Source organism: Neoarius graeffei, chromosome 15, assembly GCF_027579695.1.
Source record: "Neoarius graeffei isolate fNeoGra1 chromosome 15, fNeoGra1.pri, whole genome shotgun sequence".
Classification (NCBI taxonomy): domain Eukaryota; kingdom Metazoa; phylum Chordata; class Actinopteri; order Siluriformes; family Ariidae; genus Neoarius; species Neoarius graeffei.
Window position 1 is genome coordinate 19,090,378 of NC_083583.1, and position 20,602 is coordinate 19,110,979.

Here is a 20,602-nt window from a genome sequence, read left to right on the forward strand (position 1 = left end):
ACTTGTTTCCTGACTAGCGTGTCATAATACCACACAATCTCAGCCTCTGAGTCGGGATGAGTAATTTTAATCCTGCTTTTCTTTTTTTTTTGGGGGGGGGGAATCTGTAGATCACCATTCGGTTAGGACGAGCACTGAAGAAAGGGGAATACAGAGTAAAGGTGTACCAGCTCTTAGTCAACGAACCAGAGGTAAATAAATATCTACATCTGAGGGCTTTGAGTGCAGAATTTGTTCGTAAGACGAAGTTGCAAAACACGTTTCAGCTATTTAGGTAAAAGTGGTGGGAAAATTTGGTTGATGTGGATGTGATGGTTCTCCCTAGCCTTGTAGGTTCCTACTGGATACTGTGTTCGCTAAGGGTATGACGGTGAGGCAGTCGAAAGAGGAGTTACTGCCCCAGCTCCGAGACCAGTGCAAACTGGACCTGAGCATAGACAGGTGAGTCATATGTTCGTTCCAGGAAACTGGTGTTTTGGAGCTGATTTTGCACGAGTGAGTAATCGATTAATTATTTGTGTGCTATGAATGTGTCTGTGTAGCATCCGCATGAGGGTTTAATGTACATATCCTTATTGAAGCTAAAAGTCTGCACTTTAGACTCGTATACAGGATTTCATTTCAACCCCAGCACTCTGTTAGCTGCTGGACGGCTAAAATAACACGAACTTTGTCGTTCTAATATTTATGGACCTGGCTGAACTTGATCTGGTTTAAAAAAAAAAAAAGATGGTAATGGACTGAAATGCATTGTAATCAGTCAGAAGTGAGGCAGCGGTCTGATTTTCCACAATGAAACTGTAACAATCCTAATGGAGTCTTGTATTAACTCAATACAATATACTTTTGTATGAATGTAAACTGCCTGGCCAAAAAAAAAATAGCCATTTGGATTTAAATAAGCAAGTCTTAACATCCTTTGATTGCAGAATGACTGACTGGTAATGACTCAGTGCGTTTACATGCACATCCAAATCGAGCTAAGGGTCCCAGCAGGGGTGCCAGAGAAATCCAATCCTACATGCACACAAGGAAATCGAGCTATTGTGTGAGGTACATTGTGCACCCGAGCCACAGGTGGCGCTACACGCCCCATCGTGTTGGTACACTTCCGGTTGTCGTCATGAAGAGCTATTCAAGAGTATAAACAAAGTTATCAGTTCCGTTTTTTTGCTTACAGTTTAACTTGTCTTAATAAACACACAAAGTTCAACTGTTTTTGTTTTTATTGACATTCTTCAAATGTTGGGGATATATATATATATATATATATATATATATATATATATATATATATATATATATATAAAAAAATTAACTTGACTCAATTTTAACGGCGATAATTTTTTTTATCGCGAGATTAACGCTCTGTGACATGATGCCACGCCCCGCACAGCCAGAGTCCTCTGCCCTCCCTCGAAGAGCCACGGTGCTCAGTTTAAGTTTTGTTTTCCCATCGGCGGCTCCAGCCCCACTTTGCAGTGGCTGTGACAAGACATGTTATGCTCTGCAATAAAAAAAAACCAAAACATTGGTACAACCAGTGTTCGAACTATGCCGATATTTTCGGGGGGGGGGGGGTCCCTTTTTTTTTCCCTTGGGGGGGGTGCTTGCGCTTGTCTCAGAGCGCGGCTCTCCATCGCGCGCTCACTTCGGATATCCAAATGCTTCCTGTTAGACACGATTGCTGTCAATAAACATAATTTTGCCAATATTTTAGAGACCCCCCCCAACATTTCCCAAATCATGTTTTCAAGGGATCTCATGTCTGTTTCAGGGGATCTCGGATCCCCCGAGTACCCCCGTAGTTCGAACGGTGAGCAAGCCCATTCACTTTTTTATGCTGATAAGAGAATTTACAATGGTTTTTCATGTGACAAAAATGTGCGATTAATCGCGAGTTAACTGACAGTTGCGACTTTAATCGCTTGACAGCACTTTATTTTTATATATATATATATATATATATATATATATATATATATATATATATATATAATAAATAAAAAAAACACACACTCTACTACTGTTGTCATGCCGACCGAGGCTGTTGTGTTTCCCGCTTGTGGTCTCGTCGCTCGTCACTTCCGGAAGGGGCAGTGCTGAAGTAAACAGCTCGACTATGTAGCTCGATAGAGTTTACATGCACTAAGTAGCTTGGCTACAATCGCATAATCTAGGTCGCGTAGCTCGATTACGAGAAATCCAGTTCGTCTCGATTTCAGCCGAGCTAAGGTGTTTCCATGGCATTTAGAACTTCGATTTCAGTCGAGCTACGGCAGAAATTCGATTTTTCTCTATGTGCATGTAAACGCACCGAGTGTCTCAACTGACAACCCCCCCCCCCCCCCCTAAAAAAAAAAGAGTAGCTTCTCAATTCTTGAACCACCATGTCAGATGATGTATCCTGTGGTTGTGGAAAATATGTTTCAGAAGGGTCTGGAATTGGGTTAAGACCTGTCCAGTGCTTTTATTAAAACCTGAAAAAGGATAGTAGTGAACTGTCAACTGATGCTCGAACTTGCACACGCGCAATGTGATGAACTCACAGGATTGGAACTAAGCAGCTGTATGGCTGTAAGAAAACCACTTGTTAGCGAGACTAATGGGAAGAAAATGCTTGTTTGCTAGGGAGGGTAAAGATTGGACTTGAGAGCAGTGGAAAAGGTCCTGTGGTCTGATGAATCCAGGTTTAGTCTCTTCCAGAGCGATGGGCGTGTCAGGGCATGAATGGGGAAACGCATGAAGTGATGCACCCATCATGAACGGTGTTATGATCTGCGGCTGTGGTTGGTCAGGTCGAGGCTCAACAATGTTGTGGCGAGAAAATGAATTCAGCTGATGACTTGAATGTACAAATGACCAGGTTATCGCATCAATGGATATATCATCCGTTTCCCCCCCCCCCCCCCCCCCTTCTCCTGATGGCACAGGTGTGAAATTAGAACTCAAATTGCGAAGGAATGAAATGTTTCAGAGAGCACAAGGAATCATTCACATATGAATTGGCCACCACGGAGTCCTGAGCTTAACCCCATTGAAAGTCTTTGGGACAATCCCATCAATACAAGATCTAGGTGAAAAATGAGAACTGAAAGCCAATTTTTTTTTTTTTTTTTTTAAATATAATCTAAATTCTATTTATCTCATTTTATTAAATATAGGAATGCATTTTTGATAGCTATTTTGTCACCTTTTATAGCAAGTTGAGTGTTTGAAATATGCTCTGTAATATATCAGTCCATACGTCAAAGCAACGGCCGTAAACGAGATTCATCAAGACCTGTGCGGGACATCGTAGGACGGAAGTAAAACGTACAGCGGAAATCAAAGTGACAAGCATCTGCCAACGTTGTCAAAAGACGCGCGCGCCCGCTTTCTAATGCTGACGTAATCAGGAAAGTTCGAAAAAGTAGACAGTCATCGTCATTGAAACTCATTTTTGTGCGATATTTCGTTTGGAACGGAGTTTTCGAAATGGCAGCGCCGACGTTTCACATTTTGAAGTCTCGCACAAGTCTCGTGAAGATCATGCGGATAAGCGACGCCTGCCGTGGACCAAACGAACTAAATTCAACATGGCTAAAAACCGGATAGGCCGATAAGTAAGTATAATATTTAATTGCAATTACCGTAGTTACCAATATGAGTCACGATATATAAGGTTACTAAAACCGAAAACATAATTGAACACGTTAAGAAAGAAAGCAAGTTTAAAAATGACTTCAGTTCCCCTTTAAGTGGCTCTGGAAGGGAGTAAACGCTGTGATGTTGGATAAGGTTGCTGAAGCAACACCATAACAAACATGTATCATAATTAAAGCTAAAGGCAATCTAATGAAATGGGATAGTGTGGGTTTTGTTTTATGTCTTTATTTTGGCCAAGCCATGTATTTTTTGTAAAATCCCCCATTTTCACACAAGAGAATTTGCCATTGATCTCATGTCAAGGGTTATTAATTTCTATCTCTGTGCCTCTTAGCAGCCTCCTAGCAGCAGCTGACCTTTTTCAGTGGCCTGACTCAGTGGTATCATGTGGCAAAGGAGCTGAACCCACACAAATATAAATTTGTCTTGTGTTGGTGCTTGTGTAGGTTCCGACTCAGGAAGAAGACATGGAAAAACCCAGGCACTGTGTTTCTGGAGTATCACGTATATGAGGAGGACATCAATATCTCGAGTAATTGGGAAGTCTTCCTCGAAGTTCTTGACGGTAAAGATTTTATCCCTACAAGAAAGGACATAGCCAAAAACCTTAGTTCACGATCATTCTTACTCAAAGACATGACAAGATGCAGCAGGGCTCGAAATTCGCGGTGGTCTGGTCGCTCGAGGCGACTTTGTCATTTGGCGAGTAATTCCTGTCACTAGCCAGCCCGGCTGGCTAGTTGAAAATAAAAGATATATTTGAAGCGAAGATTCAGACACACCGTCAACTAAAGCCGCCACATATTAAGTGCGTGCCGTGTCTGTGTTTATCGGCGGGACGGTCAGGCTGTCGTTTTTTTCACTACTGCGCATGCATATAAGACATCCCAAGTCTCCTGCATATTGATAGTGGCTCCCTAATGCCCGCAAATTGGATAATATCTCCCGGAATCTAGAGCAAGTGAGCAAGAGCGTGCACGCGAAACATTAATGTCTGCATCACGCGTATGACGGCGTGCGCGAGAGAGACTGCGAGTGTGCCAGTTCATGAAGCGCATGCTAGACAAAGAGCATCCTGATTGGTTTACACACATCCCAACCTGCAGACCGGGGGGGAAAAAGTCCAATATATTATTATTTGTTGATATATTATGGTGTTCTGTGTTCTCATTTATGTATTTAACAACGGTATCAAAATGCTCCAGTTCTTGAAATAAATGCACATTAGCCATGAACAATGGTAACTACTCTCTTTTTGTGTTATTTTTGACAGAAGTAAAATCGGGTGAAAGTAAGCCGGTCCTGGCCGGTCCGGCGTACCACTAATGGCCCTTTTCCACTACCGTTTTTCAGCTCACTTCAGCCCGACACGGCTCGCGTTTCGACTACCTCAGAGCAGCACGACTCAGCTCGCTTCAGCCCTACTCAGCACCCAAAACTCGCACGGTTTTGGAGTAGGGCTGAAGCGAGCCGAGCCGAGTGAGGCTAGGGGCGTGAGGAGACACTCCCCTGTGCACTGATTGGTGAGGAGGAGTGTCCTCACATGCCCACACACGCCCCGCGAGCACGCTGGGATCTGTAAACCCGGAAGAAGAAGAATTACGAATTACGAGAATTTCTGAAGCCTTATGTGCCTCGCCTCATCTATACGCTCTTGCCAGCATCTGTTGGCGTTGTCGGTGACAACAAGCCACAGCACCAAGACCAGCAACACTAACGACTCCATGTCCTCCATGTTTATTGTTTACTATCCGGGTCGTGAGACTACCGCTTAAAAGATCACTGATGTCACTGTTTGCGCCGCCTAACGACATCACGTGACGTCCACCCACTTTTGCTAACTCCACCCAATGTGTCCACCCACTTCCAGCCAGCACGGTTCAGCGCGGTTGTAGTCGAAATGCAACTCCAACAGCCCCACTCAGCTCGACTCAGCCCAACTCAGCGCGGCTCAGCCCAACTCAGCGGCGTTGGTAGTGGAAAAGCGGCATAAAAGATTTGGTCGTACCGGAAAGAAAAATGTACTGTCTCTGGGGGGGGGGGAAATGCACTTTCAGCATAACACACCTGCTAACGTTAATTTACCAAAAGCAACACATTTTCCTCAATATACATTGGATATAACTCGTTCTGACCTGTCTCTGAATTACGTCTGAAGTGAATTCCTTCCATGTTTCACTCGACAGACGACGTGCGAGAACGCGCGTAGCCCACTGCTTAACCATCTTGCGCCAACGTGCGCAGCTGGTATCCAAAGTGTTTTAGTAGACAGAATGCCCAAAATGAAAAGTTAGTTTTCAACTGCTCAGCTAAAAAGTTATTAAAACGATTGTGTTGTTGAAATGATGTTTGCAATTTATTTATAATCAAAAACTGATACAGGTGGATGAGAGTGATAGTGTGATAAAAAGTACTATACTAGTACTACTGAGTGATGAGAAGTCCTAGTGAATGCTTGATAAGTAGACAATTGGGTGTATTTTTTTTATTTTTTTTATTTTTTATTTTTTTGGCGTGCGCGTACTATGACTCAAAATAATAGTAACGGCAAGAAATAAGTTACTTTCACCCCTGAGTAAAATTCATACATGAACAAATTTTGGCGAGTTGATTTTCTGTTTGGCGAGTTAGTTTGGAAGGTAACTTGTCCGGCTGGGTGGTGAAGAAATGTACGAATTTCGAGCCCTGTACAGTATATACATTCTATAGTTTTAATCGTAATGCTGTTTAGATAGAACTAATGAAACTCTTATTTAGAGTTGCTCAAGACTTTTTTTCACCAAATTAAGATATCATCATTTAATTATTCAAGCAAACCAGAGTTCAGAAGACTTGGAGAGGGAACAGTCAGTTGGTGCCACAAACCAGTCCAATGGCAGTTTAAAAATAGCACTTCAGACCAATTATCTCTGAGCCAGCTTTGTCTTTATCTTTTTTTGTTGTATCTGACTCCCTCAGCTGCACTTTTTTTTTTTCCTTTTTAAACCATACTGGTTGAATATGATGCCTAATGTATACCGGACAGAAATGCACTAATAGTTGTTGAAGCTTTGGCATCAGGCTGCTGTTGGTCACCGCGTCGTGCACATGAAATTTTTTTTTATAATTACGGTTTGATCACGGGGACCATGCACTAGTTCCATTTGTAATTCCTGTGCACAAAAAAGTTATAACATGAGCTCGTAACCATCCGTGAAGCACTTTATGCAATTGAAACCTTTTCTCTGGTATGTTTGAACTGATGCACTTTCTATTACTTGTTTTATAATGCCTTGGGCCAAATTACTCAATTCTGATTGGTCAATCAAGGAGGGCTTTTTTTTTTTTTTTTCCCCTTAACACGGGGCCGTATTTCTGAAATGCTATTGGCTAGTTCGTTGCTTGGTTACGGTTACAAAAATTAGCAAATTTTGTCAACAAAATGGCTGACTCAGCAGTGCCGCGTTTCACTATATTGATAAACCAATTGAAAGCTGCAAGCGGAAATGAAAATACCGTGTTGAAGAAATGGGCCGCAGAAAGACAAATAAACGACTGTCTAGTGGCATATGAATGCTGTGAGTTAGACAAGGTGCTATCGCAGTTTTATGCAGAAGCGAGGAAAGAAAATGGGGAAAACTACGAACCAGACTCTCTTAAAGTAATGCAGGCAGCATTGGATCGGTATCTGAGACTAGAGAAATATCAGGGATCAATCCTGAAAGATGCAAATCCTCGTGCCGTGTCGCTGTGTCATGATGAAAGACACTTCAGAAACCGATTCAAACATGAAAAGATGGTCCTGCGCCCTGATTGGTTTAGAAAACGTGAATGACAAATGTTGTGAACTTGAATGGCTTCCGAAGTATGAATTTGGCCCTATATATTATAAACAAGTAATCGTATGGTTCCTCGTAAACTTAAGGATTCATTTCACTCGTGACTTTGAAGTTTTGAAATTGCCCGAGTCGCGTAAACTTTGAAATCACTCGTGAAATTAATCCTTAATTTTACTCAGCCCCATACGATTACCTATACAAATATTCTTAAATAAAATGTTATGGCGGCGGCACGGTGGTGTAGTGGTTAGCGCTGTCGCCTCACAGCAAGAAGGTCCGGGTTCGAGCCCCGTGGCCGGCGAGGGCCTTTCTGTGTGGAGTTTGCATGTTCTCCCCGTGTCCGCGTGGGTTTCCTCCGGGTGCTCCGGTTTCCCCCACAGTCCAAAGACATGCAGGTTAGGTTAACTGGTGACACTAAATTGACCGTAGGTGTGAATGAGAGTGTGAATGGTTGTCTGTGTCTATGTGTCAGCCCTGTGATGACCTGGCGACTTGTCCAGGGTGTACCCCGCCTCTCGCCCATAGTCAGCTGGGATAGGCTCCAGCTTGCCTGCGACCCTGTAGAACAGGATAAAGCAGCTAGAGATAATGAGATGAGATGAAAATGTTATGGCTGGACATTAGCTTCATAATCATTTGACTCGATGTATGTAAACCTCTCATTATAGCCTGCCAAGATCAATTTATTTTAAATCTAAATGCAGGGCTCGAAATTCGCGGTGGCCCGGTTGCCCGAGGCGACTTATGCCGCTTTTCCACTACAAACGCGGCTGAGTCGGGCTGAGCCGTGCCGTGCTGAGTCGAGCTGAGTGGGGCTGTTGGAGTTGCATTTCGACTACAACCGCGCTGAACCGTGCTGGCTGGAAGTGGGTGGGCACATTGGGTGGAGTTAGCGAAAGTGGGTGGACGTCAGGTGATGTCGTTAAGCAGCGCAAACAGTGACATCAGTGATCTTTTAAGCGGTAGTCTCACGACCCGAATAGTAAACAATAAACATGGAGGACATGGAGTCGTTAGTGTGGCTGGTCTTGGTGCTGTGGCTTGTTGTCACCGACACCGCCAACAGATACTGGCAAGAGCGTATAGATGAGGCGAGGCGCATAAGGCTTCAGAAATTCTCGTAATTCGTAATTATTCTCCTTTCGGGTTTGCAGTGTTTACAGATCCCAGCGCGCTCGCGGGGCGTGTGTGGGCATGTGAGGACACTCCTCCTCACCAATCAGTGCACAGGGGAGTGTCTGCTCACGCCCCCAACCTCACTCGGCTCGGCTTGGCTCGCTTCAGCCCCACTCCAAAACGGTGTGAGTTTTAGGGGCTAAGCAGGGCTGAAACGAGCTGAGTCGTGCTGGTTTTTGGTAGTCGAAACGCGAGCCGTGTCGGGCTGAAGTGAGCTGAAGCGAGCTGAAGTGAGCTGAAAAAGGGTAGTGGAAAAGGGCCATTAATTTGTCATTTGGCGGGTAATTCCTGTCACTAGGCAGCCCGGCTGGCTAGTTGAAAATAAAAAATATATATGAAGCGAAGATTCAGACTAGGGCTGTGTGATATATCAAATATACTCAATATATCTCTGAAAATTCTGTGAGATACACATATATCGTAACTATAGAGTATTTTATGGTCATCTGCCGACTTGCGTTTGTTTAAAACCATTTTCCGGTGGTTTTCTCCCTGTCCCTCAGGCAGTAACTTGAGAGGCTGCCTAAGGGTAAAAAAAAAAATAAATAACGTCACACACTCGCCAACCAATCCCGGGCGACATCTCGGTGCTGAAAAGAACTTGCGGGAAGATTTCCTAGTTTCGGTTAACAGCGCTGACTCAGTTCGTGCAATCGCTAGTGTTGCATAGGCTACCGTGGAAGCTCTGTCAATTTCAGCGACAAATTTAAAAATGGAAGCGGACGAATTGGTTCCTAAAAGGAACTAGTAAGGGGTCAGTCATCTGGCTTTTTTTTTTTTTGGATATCGCGAGGAGAACGTGGAACAGCAAATGCCAATTTGTAAAGTGTGCCAAAAAAAAAACCCAGTATCAAAATACTCAAGTCTTGAAATAAATGCACATTAGTCATGAAGAATGGTAACTACTCTCATGTTATTTTTGACAGAAGTAAAATTCATGCATGAGCAAGTTTTGGCGAGTTGATTTTGTTTGGCGAGTTACTTTGGAAGGTAACTAGTCTGGCTGGCTGGTGAAAAAAATATATATAAATTTCGAGCCCTGAAATGTATGATCGTCTTTTCAATGTGGGGGATGTGTGTTGCAGAACCAGAGCGGATGAAGTCCATGTCTCAGCTGGCGGTGCTGACGCGGCGCTGGTGTCCGGCTCAGATGAAGCTGGAGCCCTTCCGTGAGGTGGTGCTGGAGAGCAGCAGTGTGGATGAACTCAAGGAAAAGGTGATGGCCCGTCTTTACTTTTCATATCACAGACGTGAAGTTAACGCCAACACTGCTGGTCTGGGAAGGTGTTTCATTCTCATGTTTGTTTCCCTGCAGCTCAGTGAAATGAGTCAGATTCCTCTCGAGAACTTGGAGTTCGCCAAGGTACGATGGCTTGCTTATTGAAGTCAGAGACCTCAAACTCGGCTGTGTTTTAGGGTATTTAATGTTTTGATTTTCAGATTTAATGCATGAGTTCATAGCCAGGATCGATGCCGTGCTCATTTGGAGAAGGGCATCATTGCATTTTTTTTTTTTTTTTTTTTAAAATCTGATTGATTTTGCAGTCAAATAAAGAAAAACTTGGTGTGGTTTCAAATTCAAGATTGAAAACAAAACATTTTATACCTGATCAACTGTACAGACTCGGTTTAAATTTGAAAAGTGTTTTTACACAGTAATATATTTTTCCACGAAATAGTCGTACATGAGTTAGTGGGGCGCAGAGTCGGCTATAAGCCATGTGCAACTAGCTTGAGTGGAATAACCGTATTATTCTATCCACATTCACTGGATTTTGAGAAACGGAGCATTTATTTTTTGCAAATCCGATAAATAAAAACTTGTCTGCCAAAATAATTTCTACTTAAAGTGCCATTCCACCATTGGATGTATTCTTTGGCATAAAATACAATATATTTTATGACAACATGACTAGACCGAGAAATCTTTTAGCTTCAAAATGATATATCAAACATAATTTTTTGACGACAAGTATATTAATTTTGCGACCAAAGTCACCTACCCTTTTAATTTCCGCGCGGTAGTGAAACGTGATGTCATCGGCAGGTTCCCCTTCTTGTGTACCACGTCACGTGTGACGTGGCACAGATTATCAGCAATGGCAGATAGAACGCGATTTCCACTTGTCGATTGCTGTGCCGATATTCACCATCGACCGTCTCCTTTGGGCATCACTTGCTATTTTCCTTCGCTTCTTTTCCGAAGCTGACAATCGCGTTCTATCCGCCATTGCTGATAATCTGTGCCACGTCACATGTGACGTGGTACACAAGAAGGGGAACCTGCCGATGACATCACGTTTCACTACCGCGCGGAAATTAAAAGGGTAGGTGACTTTGGTCGCAAAATTAATATACTTGTCGTTGTCAAATTGTTTGATATATCATTTTGAAGCTAAAAGATTTCTGTCTAGTCATGTCATAAAATATATTGTATTTTATGCCAAAAAAATACATCCAATGGTGGAATGGCACTTTAATGTAAACAAACTGGCGAAATAACAGGAGCAATTTGTGAAAAATGCGATAGCTCTTGAAAAATAAAAATGTTCTTACCATCAAAGACTTTCATTCCATATTTTGTTGCCTTTTTTTTGTGTGTGTTTTTTGGGGTTTTGTTTTTTCGAGTAGAGTTTTTATTTCATCCTCGGATGGTTCAGCAACATGCGCCGCCATTTTGTTTTTCTCTGCTCACGGTATATGAGCTGATAGCCTAGTAGTAGAGTAGCCAATCAGAGCACACGATTGCTCATATCCAGTGAATGTGGATAGAATAAGGATATTAAATTTTTAAAATGTGTAGAAAATATTCCACGACACAAAATTCTAGATAAGCAACTCTCATGACCTGAATATTGACAACTTTTTTTTTTTTTTAAATATTTGAAATTTAGTAGTGCTGTCAAAAATGTTGCGTTATTAACACGTTAACTTGACTCAATTTTAACGGCGATAATTTTTTTTTTTTTTTAATCGCGAGATTAACGCTTTGTGACATGATGTAGGTTTTTCATAAGCTTTTGAAACTGCCAGGAACTTGAAACAGAGACTTTGTTTAGAAAAATGATAGCAGCTAGACTGTAATGCCACGCCCCGCACAGCCAGAGTCCTCTGCCCTCCCCCCAAAGAACCAGCGCGGGCAGGGCGCGCTAGCCCCGCGCCTCGGGACGAAGAGCCACAGTGCTCGGCTTAGGTTTCGTTTTCCCATCGGCGGCTCCAGCCCGACTTTGCAGTGGCTGTGACAAGACGTGTTATGCTCTGCAATAAAAAAAAAAAAAAACATTGGTACAAAGCAAGCCCATTCACTTTTTTATGCTGATAAGAGAATTACAATGGTTTTTCATGTGACAAAAATGTGCGATTAAATTGCGATTAATCGCGAGTTAACTATGACAGTCGCGACATTAATCGCGATTAAATATTTTAATCGCTTGACAGCACTAAAATTTAGTCATAGTTTATGGCTACACAAGACATCACTACTTTTTTATTTATAAGAAGGTTTTGTTTGGAGTGGCCCTTCATGTTACCACTGAGTGTTATGAGACCTCCGTCTCAAAGTAAAGTAAACGCACAGTTCTCCGTCCAGTCATCTTTAACTAAATAAATCCACTGATAGTTATGAAAGTAGAATCTTGTTCTAGCCCTATTCAACTAATGTGTCTTGGTAGTGGTCGGTTCATTGTGCATCCCTGTCCTCCACCTGTAGGGCCGAGGAACGTTTCCTTGTGACATATCCGTGTTGGAGATCCATCAGGATTTAGACTGGAATCCTAAGGTTTCCACACTGAACGTCTGGCCCCTCTACATCTGCGACGATGGTGCAGTGGTGTTTTACAGGTAGAGTACACACTGACCATTCAGGACAGGATATAAAGACAAAGGAGAGAAATCTGGTGTCAAATGCAGAGGACAGTGGGCCATGAACTTGGCTCTGATTGTGGTAAAGGATATCTAAAGGTTCTGACTGCAAAGTTGAATTCTGGGCAAAATGTTCTGTTGCTGTTGGAGTTTCGAGATGCTTTGCTGCCGCACACACCGTGTACCCTGCGTGTAAATGTTTTTTGCAGAGATAAAAAGCATCCCACATTTAATGATTCCGGAGATTACCGAAGCAAGCGAGCAACAGAATCACGTGACCACTGTGGGGTGTTTTTGACCCACTTTTAACAATTTTTTTTTTTTTTTTTTCCTCTCCCCCTCCCCTTCTCTTTCCCATATCTTATTCTTTTATAGTGGAGCGGATAGCTGGTAAAATATTTCACTTGGTGAGCAAAGCACCAAATTTTGCATGAAACTTTGTCTGCATGTACCTGACCAAAAATCATCATTGGCCACTCAAGTTTCCACCATTTTCAAGATGGCTGCCATGATTTTCAAAATGGTGTAATAAACGCAGTAATAAGGAAAATGACTTGTCACTATCAATAACTGAAGGCCGAGGGATTATCCTTTTACCACCTACAGCTATAACACTTTAACGTATGGGATACAACTAGGTTCGAAGATAGGAATTCCTACACCTAGCCCGATCGTTCATCCAGTGCAATTTAACTCCCGTGCGATCTGTACACCATTCAAGGGACTTTTAGGCCGAATCCCATTTCACCCCTTGGACCTACCCCTTGGCCCTTCCCCTCCATTTTGCGCGTTCACGTGAAGGGGTAGGGGTATCCCAATCCCAGTTAACGCAGAGGGGAAGGGGTAGGGCTTCTGTACCCCTCCAAACGGAGATTTTCCTGGAGCTGACTCCAAACGAAGGGGTTTGAGTGATTTCCCACAATGCCATGCGGATTCCAGAAAAATGGCGGTTCCCGCGGCGAAAGATTGTCTCATGCACTTGTTCAGAGTGGGAATACACACTTTGGGTCACTGAGTGCAAGAAAACAGCTTTCCTACAGCAGGAGCGCCTTCAACCTGTTCCAAACACATGTTCAGCGCATAAAGCAAACTTTTAACAAGGAACAGTGATTTTGAGTGAAATGAGTGCATTCGAGCATATGTGACATGAAACAACTTTCTAAGCATGGATTTTCATGTTTTCAAGCTTTTAACACATTTTCATCATATTGGTCATTTTAACTGTCTGAAACAAGTTTTCAACATAGTACTGTGATATGCACTTGTTCAGAGTGGGGAAAAAACACTCTCCGTTTAGCTGCAGACAACCGTAAAAAGAGGCCTATAGCCCAGGACACAGTGATCACAACAGCAGCAGACGGCATTTCAGCAGAGATTTCTGGTTCTGCCTCTGGCTCTGACTGTAGCGGCTGGTCGCAGCCAATGACGCATTTGGTCGCGTTTTGCTAACGTAAATGCTGACGGAGGTACGCGATGACGTATGCGATCGTTGAAGGGCTATCCCAATACGTAGGGGTTGAATTTCCAGCCCTATCCCTTGTAGCTCAGTTTCAAGGGGAAGGGCCAAGGGGGAGGGGTAGGAGTAGAAATTAGAATTGGGATTGGGCCTTAGCCCCGTCCCTCTTGGCTCGGCTCTCCCGCGTTAGCACACTCCGTCAATTCGGATACGACATCACGACCTGTTTATACGGGGCAGATCGTAATGTATTTGGGAGACTTTGTATCAATAATGAACAAAGCTTACACTGAACCCCATGCCGAGTTTAACGGCAGTAAATTGCACCATTGTGCCCTGGTAGTGTTTGCAATTTACTCTTTTGAGAATATAAAACAACAGTTTCTTAGTTGCCCTTTTGAATCAAACTTTTATCATGCTCCTGGACAGTTTTGATCCAGGTTGAATTATTTTGAAAGAATAGTCATTCTAACTTCACTCACATAATAACCAAAGCCTTCTACATTAAAATTGTGAAAATCCGGCCAAAAAAACGACCACGATAAAGATACATGTCCATTAGGGGTGGGTATTGCCAAGGACCTCACGATACGATATGCATCACGATACTTGAGTCACGATACGATACGCATCACGATACTTCAGTCACGATACGATACTGCGATATATTGCGATATTCTACATAGTTCACTGAAAAATGTAACCGCATTATGCATCTTAAAATCTGAGTTGTATGTACATCAGATGATGGTGATAATTCATGGGGCAAACTGAGTCAAAACAGTGTAATTCTAATTATCCATGCCATTTTATTGTAACTACACAAGCGCAAGTTACAACGTATTTGCAGGAACAACACACTGTCTGGAACACATTGAAAAGTGCAGTGTGCATCTTAGTCTCCCTGAGCACAATTATGAAACAAAGTGCAGTGTGGGTCAGTGTCCACACACTGAAACTGAACTGAAACCTCAGTGAATCACATTTCTTCTGAACTTAGAGTAAATACTCAAGATAAAATGCAGTGTCTCACACACTAAAATTGAAAATGCAAAATAAAGTGCAGCTTCTTGCCTTTGGTCTTAAATGACAAAATTAAGTTCACAGTTACAGTAAGTCACACATCACTGAAGTAGACGGGAGGACTTTGGCGCTGTCCAGTGTAGTTTGCTTCGGGTCGGGTTTCGGTGGCTCCGTCTGAGCTAATATGTCGGGGTGGTGTCGTGCTAAGTAAGTTCGCAAGTTTGTTGCGTTACCTGAATATCTAATTGGAGCGAAACAGGTTTTGCAAAGTGAGTACTCTTTGTCCAGCTCACTTTTTTTTTTTTTCTCCTTTCCTTTGGAATCCAAAGTGCCTCCAAACATCTGCCTTAAAGTTCGGCGGCGTCTCTAGGTTTACATTAACAGCCATGCTTGCTTGTGGTTTTTTTTTTTCCCTCACTGCAACCACCGGGAAAAAAAAGAGAAGACAGAGTGCCTTGCAGTGAGGTAGCGGCACAGTGACACCTTGCGGAGCGGAAGTCGTACTGGATTTACAACCCGTCTGAAACATGATTTTATTATTTGAAAAAATATCGATATTCAAATTTTGAGTATCGATATTGAATCGGAAGACAAAGTATCGCGATATATCGCCGTATCGATAATTTTGCCCACCCCTAATGTCCATATTTCGGAAATTTGGTTGTTGAAAATGGCGCCATGTTGAAAACGGCGGCGGCCATCTTTAAAATGGCGGAAATCGCGATGGCCAACGATTGTTTTTGGAAACAGTATGGTTTGATCTACATGTGTGCCAATTTTCATGCTTTGCTCACCAAGTGAAATATTCTGGTGAAAATGTCATGTTCGCCGCTACACTATTATATTTGTATATGTAAATACTTAATTTATTTTAATTTATCTAGAAGTTTTCTCTCTTTCTTTTCTGTTTATCTGTAATAATGCTCCTGGAATCTTAATTTTCCTGAGGGAAGCCTCCCAAAGGGATCAATAAAGTTTAATCTAATCTAAAAACAAGTCGGCATGGACAAACATGGCGGACGCAGCTCTCCCGCCAGCGGAAAAGAAAAGGAAAGCCTGCCTAATGAGTGCAACTGCAAGATGGAGTAAGGCGAGATGATGTCATTTTTCTGGACCAATAACTAAACCATTCTCACTAGCACTTAGCTATCTTAGGTTTAGAACGCGTGGGTTCGACTTCATGGTAGCGAGTATGGAGTTATACACAATGTTTTTTGATCTTGCAGAGAAAGAAACGAGAACACACAAGCAGAAACAGAAGATGTATTTTGCCTTTTTGTTTCACGGATCTATTCGCAAATGTCGACCACAAATTGCATCCCTACGGTTCAGAACGCTCCGAGGTCGATGCAGAGCCACGGTGTTTCCTGCACGTCACCATCGTGGTGTGATGCAATTCCATGGTTTTGCTAATTGGTTAAAGCTCCTCGTGTTTGGCTGTTTCCATAGGGCCGTACTGTTTGCCTCAGGAGGCAGGAAAGCGACCCTCAGGACTAGGGCTGCACAATTAATCGAATTTAATTGAAAATCACGATTTTGGCTGCCGCGATTAAATTAAATGAAAATCACGATTTATTTCCATTTAAAATGCGAGCTCTGCTGCATATCTGATGAAGCACTTTTTGACCAGTACTCCGCCAAACCATTAGGGGACGAACCGACGCATGTAAGGTTTCATTACTCCGCCTAAATAAGCAAGCAAGCCAAGTCACTTGGCTTGCTTGCTTATTTAGGCGGAGTAATGAAAACTTACATGCGTCGGTTCGCCCCCTAATGGCGTGAGAGTAGGTAACAGATTGAGGTGAGGGAGAAAAGCTAACTATGTCGGAACAACAGACTATTGAGCACTGGAGGCAATGCTGTGACCTGCCTTCGCTCATGTTTAAAGCCAGAGCATGTTGATAGGCTGGTCTTTCTAGCTAAAAACTTGTAGGCCTCAGTAGAATGCTATGTAATTGTTGCAATTGAGTTTTCAGTTCCTTCATCCTTTTGGTAATTTCTTGGATAAATGTAATTTATTTTTCATTTGGAAATCAGAATTTCTCTTTTAAATTTCATTCTGCACTGAAAGCTGTTCATATTGTTTGAATATAGTGAGATGAAAATTTAAGTGATTTCCCTAACATCAAGAATAATCGTGATTACAATTTTGATCAAGATAATCGTGATTATCGTTTTTTCCATAATCGTGCAGGACATCTACTCAGGACATCAGAATGATCACATTTCATCTGCGTGATATTCTTGCGAGACAGAAAAAAGCCACGCACAATTAAAGGAAAATTTTTTTTTTTTTTTTTGGAGAATGTCAGATGGCTTTGCAGTCAGAACCTTTTAATATACACAGATTGAGATCTCGTACTTAGTCAAAAGCAACCAGTGAACTTGTGAATATTGAGGGTTTTTTTTTTTTTTTTTTTTTTCCCCAAGGAGGAAAATTGATGACTGAAAACTTGCACCTAATTTTAGGGTTGACTTTTTTTTTAAAAAAACATTTTTAAATATAATTATGAATTTTTGCCTGAAGGCTGTGTCCGTCTCCTGCAGGGACAGCACTGAGGAGCTCATGGAGCTCTCGGAAGATGAGCGCAACGAACTGATGAAGAAAGAGAGCAGCCGGCTGCTGAAAACGGGCCACCGGGTCAGTTATTCTCCCCGCAAAGAGAAAGCTCTCAAGATCTACCTAGACGGAGGACCTTCTAAAGACCCGGGCCAGGACTGAGAGTAGGCCCCCCTTCTACACCCTGATCACTTTAAAAAAAAAAAATAAAAATAAATTTAAAAAAAAAAATTTTTTTTAAAATAGCTGACCTGCCTGCTGCAGTTTAGCGCTGCCTCGCTAGGGGTCCTTGATGGCGTTGGAGCCCACATCCGATCCGACGTCACCGGTGCCGTACAGCCGGCGCCGTCTTCTCCGAGCTCTGCGGCGGACTTGTGTACGAGGCTCAGAATTTCTACTGTGCACTGTAGTTTCTCGTAGAGTTAAAGGGAAGCGCAAAGCCTGTTTCAAATGAAAAGACATCTGGTATCATTCAGACAAATCAATGTTGACAAAAATGGATGCACTTGCGGAATAGAGAGGACTATTTTTATCTCTTTCTCTGGCAGTTCTATCTTTTGTTCGTTTCCCTCAATCCCTGTTCATTAATCACTCCTCTGAGTAGTGATCTTGTCCACCATGCACATGTCCATGATCCAAGTTTTGCTTGGTTGAGATACATGACAAGCCTGTCCTCTCCAACACAAACGTTATGATCCTGTGTGTTTTCGAGGTTCTCAGAAAGCTGAGGTTTTTTTTTTTTTCTTCTTGTTTTGTCTTTTTTGCGCTCTTGTTCGATGAATGAATTAAATGCTTCTCTCCTGGGTGACGAGGCTCCGCTCTGGCCTTTTCTACAAGAGTGCTTCCCCACACACGTGGGTGTGACGGTGGCTGATGCTGTGTGCCACCCTGCTGACTGCTGAAGCTCCACCCATTGTAGAGGGAGCCCTGCCTCTTGATCCCTTACAACTCCTCCCACTTCCTCTAGGGTACTCACACTGGTACATTTTTAGTCGGTCTTTAAGACTAGGGTAATACAAATCATGTCGAGCTTTACCTATTTACCTTCTCCCCCCCAACTCTTCCTTGTAAGTTATTTTCACCACAGACATGATGGGTCTTGAGTAACTGGCACACGTTTTAACCCCCCCCAGCCCAATTTTCTTTTTGTCCAGTTTTTAATTCTGCACAACATGAACGGAACCTGTGTGTGTGTGTGTGTGTGTGTGTGTGTGTGTGTGTGTGTGTTCGAGCCTGGTCTCTGCGTGTACGCATGTTTGTATGTGCTCTCTGTGTGATGCTACTTGCTGCTGTTTTTGCATAGCCAGAGAGCAAACGCTGTAAAGCAGGGCTGCCGGATGCAGGTCGTTAGTTTATCATCGGGTTTAGTAGGTGTGCTTGAACAGGAAAACCACCAGACTGCGCTGTGGTTAGGTGGAGTTTGGCGACCCTGCTTTAGAGCCACACTGGAGGAGGAGCAGCGCTCTGGCTCACAGCATCACTGAACTTGGCCGAACCTCCGTGGGTGCCCTGGGCTCCTAACTCTGCCACAAGCTGTTCACTGTAGACTTGCCAATATGGAAATAATAATAATAAAAAAAAAAATGAGTTACTGTTTTTAGTGCATTTATTTCAGGAGGAGAGTTGTGTGATATCCTTATGGGGGGGATAAAAGTTAATCTTTAAGAGCATTTCATACACACACACTTTTTGAAGTTGAAATGTGTCGCCAAATCCAGCACAAGAACTAGAACACCACCTTTTATTGAAAGAGTGCTTTTTTTTTTTTTTTTTTTTACTCAAACTAACTGGAGTTCAGAAACTACTTTGCTTAAAGGAACAGTCCACCGTACTTCCATAATGAAATATGCTCTTATCTGAATTGAGACGAGCTGCTCCGTACCTCTCCGAGCTTTGCGCGACCTCCCAGTCAGTCAGACGCGCTGTCACTCCTGTTAGCAATGTAGCTAGGCTCAGCATGGCCAATGGTATTTTTTGGGGCTGTAGTTAGATGCGACCAAACTCTTCCGCGTTTTTCCTGTTTACATAGGTTTATATGACCAGTGATATGAAACAAGTTCAGTTACACAAATTGAAACGTGGCGATTTTCTATGCTATGGAAAGTCCGCACTATAATGACAGGCGTACTAACATCATCTGCGCGCTTCGGCAGCGCATTGATATCTGAGCTCCGTATCAATGCGCTGCCGAAGCGCGCAGAAGGTGTTAGTACGCCTGTCATTATAGCGCGGACTTTCCATAGCATAGAAAATCGCCACGTTTCAATTTGTGTAACTGAACTTGTTTCATATCACTGGTCATATAAACCTATGTAAACAGGAAAAACGCGGAAGAGTTTGGTCGCATCTAACTACAGCCCCAAAAAATACCATTGGCCATGCTGAGCCTAGCTACATTGCTAACAGGAGTGACAGCGCGTCTGACTGACTGGGAGGTCGCGCAAAGCTCGGAGAGGTACGGAGCAGCTCGTCTCAATTCAGATAAGAGCATATTTCATTATGGAAGTACGGTGGACTGTTCCTTTAAGTGCTGAAAGCCTATTTGATGACTGATTTTGCTAGTGAGTGAGCAAATCTGATGCAGGGTTATTTCCAACTTGTGTAAGTGTGCAGTGTTCTAGATCGTTGCAGTTTTTATGATGAAGCTCTTGATGTTTCTGGGCCATTTTAGGTTTCTAAAGAATTAAAAAATGTCAGAAAAAAATAATTTAAAAGTTCTACATTGAAGTCACTTTTAATGGCTTCCTGTTCAATGTTTCGAACACGTCTGCACTTTCCTTCCAGAAAAAATGATGGTTGACTCTTTGGTGACTAAATTAAATTATTAAAAATTGATTTTTTTTTCACAGGAATGTAAATGAATGCAAGGTGCCTTGAGCTGGATTAATGTTCAATCCAGGGTGTGTTCTGGCCTCATGCGGAGTTCCCAGGATATGAAGATTCGGGATGGATGGGGTGTTTAATATATTTGAGACTCTATTTATTTGCTCTTCAGCCTTTTAGCAGGACATATAGATTAAAAAATAAACGATTTGGAATTCAAAACTGTTTTAACTGATC

General features: G+C 42.6%; 1 protein-coding gene across 3 annotated transcripts in view; it reads left to right on the forward strand.

The window, feature by feature from the left end:
* The window catches only part of usp47 (ubiquitin specific peptidase 47), a 98,997-nt gene extending 79,863 nt beyond the window's left edge, over positions 1-19,134 (forward strand). For all 3 annotated transcript variants that reach the window (XM_060940953.1, XM_060940954.1, XM_060940955.1), the window contains 7 exons: positions 111-191; positions 326-441; positions 4,095-4,213; positions 9,728-9,858; positions 9,958-10,005; positions 12,352-12,482; positions 17,530-19,134. In XM_060940953.1, coding sequence (XP_060796936.1) covers positions 111-191; positions 326-441; positions 4,095-4,213; positions 9,728-9,858; positions 9,958-10,005; positions 12,352-12,482; positions 17,530-17,704 — 801 coding nt within the window. In that variant the 3' untranslated portion in view covers positions 17,705-19,134. The remainder of the gene's footprint in view (positions 1-110; positions 192-325; positions 442-4,094; positions 4,214-9,727; positions 9,859-9,957; positions 10,006-12,351; positions 12,483-17,529) is intronic.
* Positions 19,135-20,602: the final 1,468 nt, after the last annotated feature.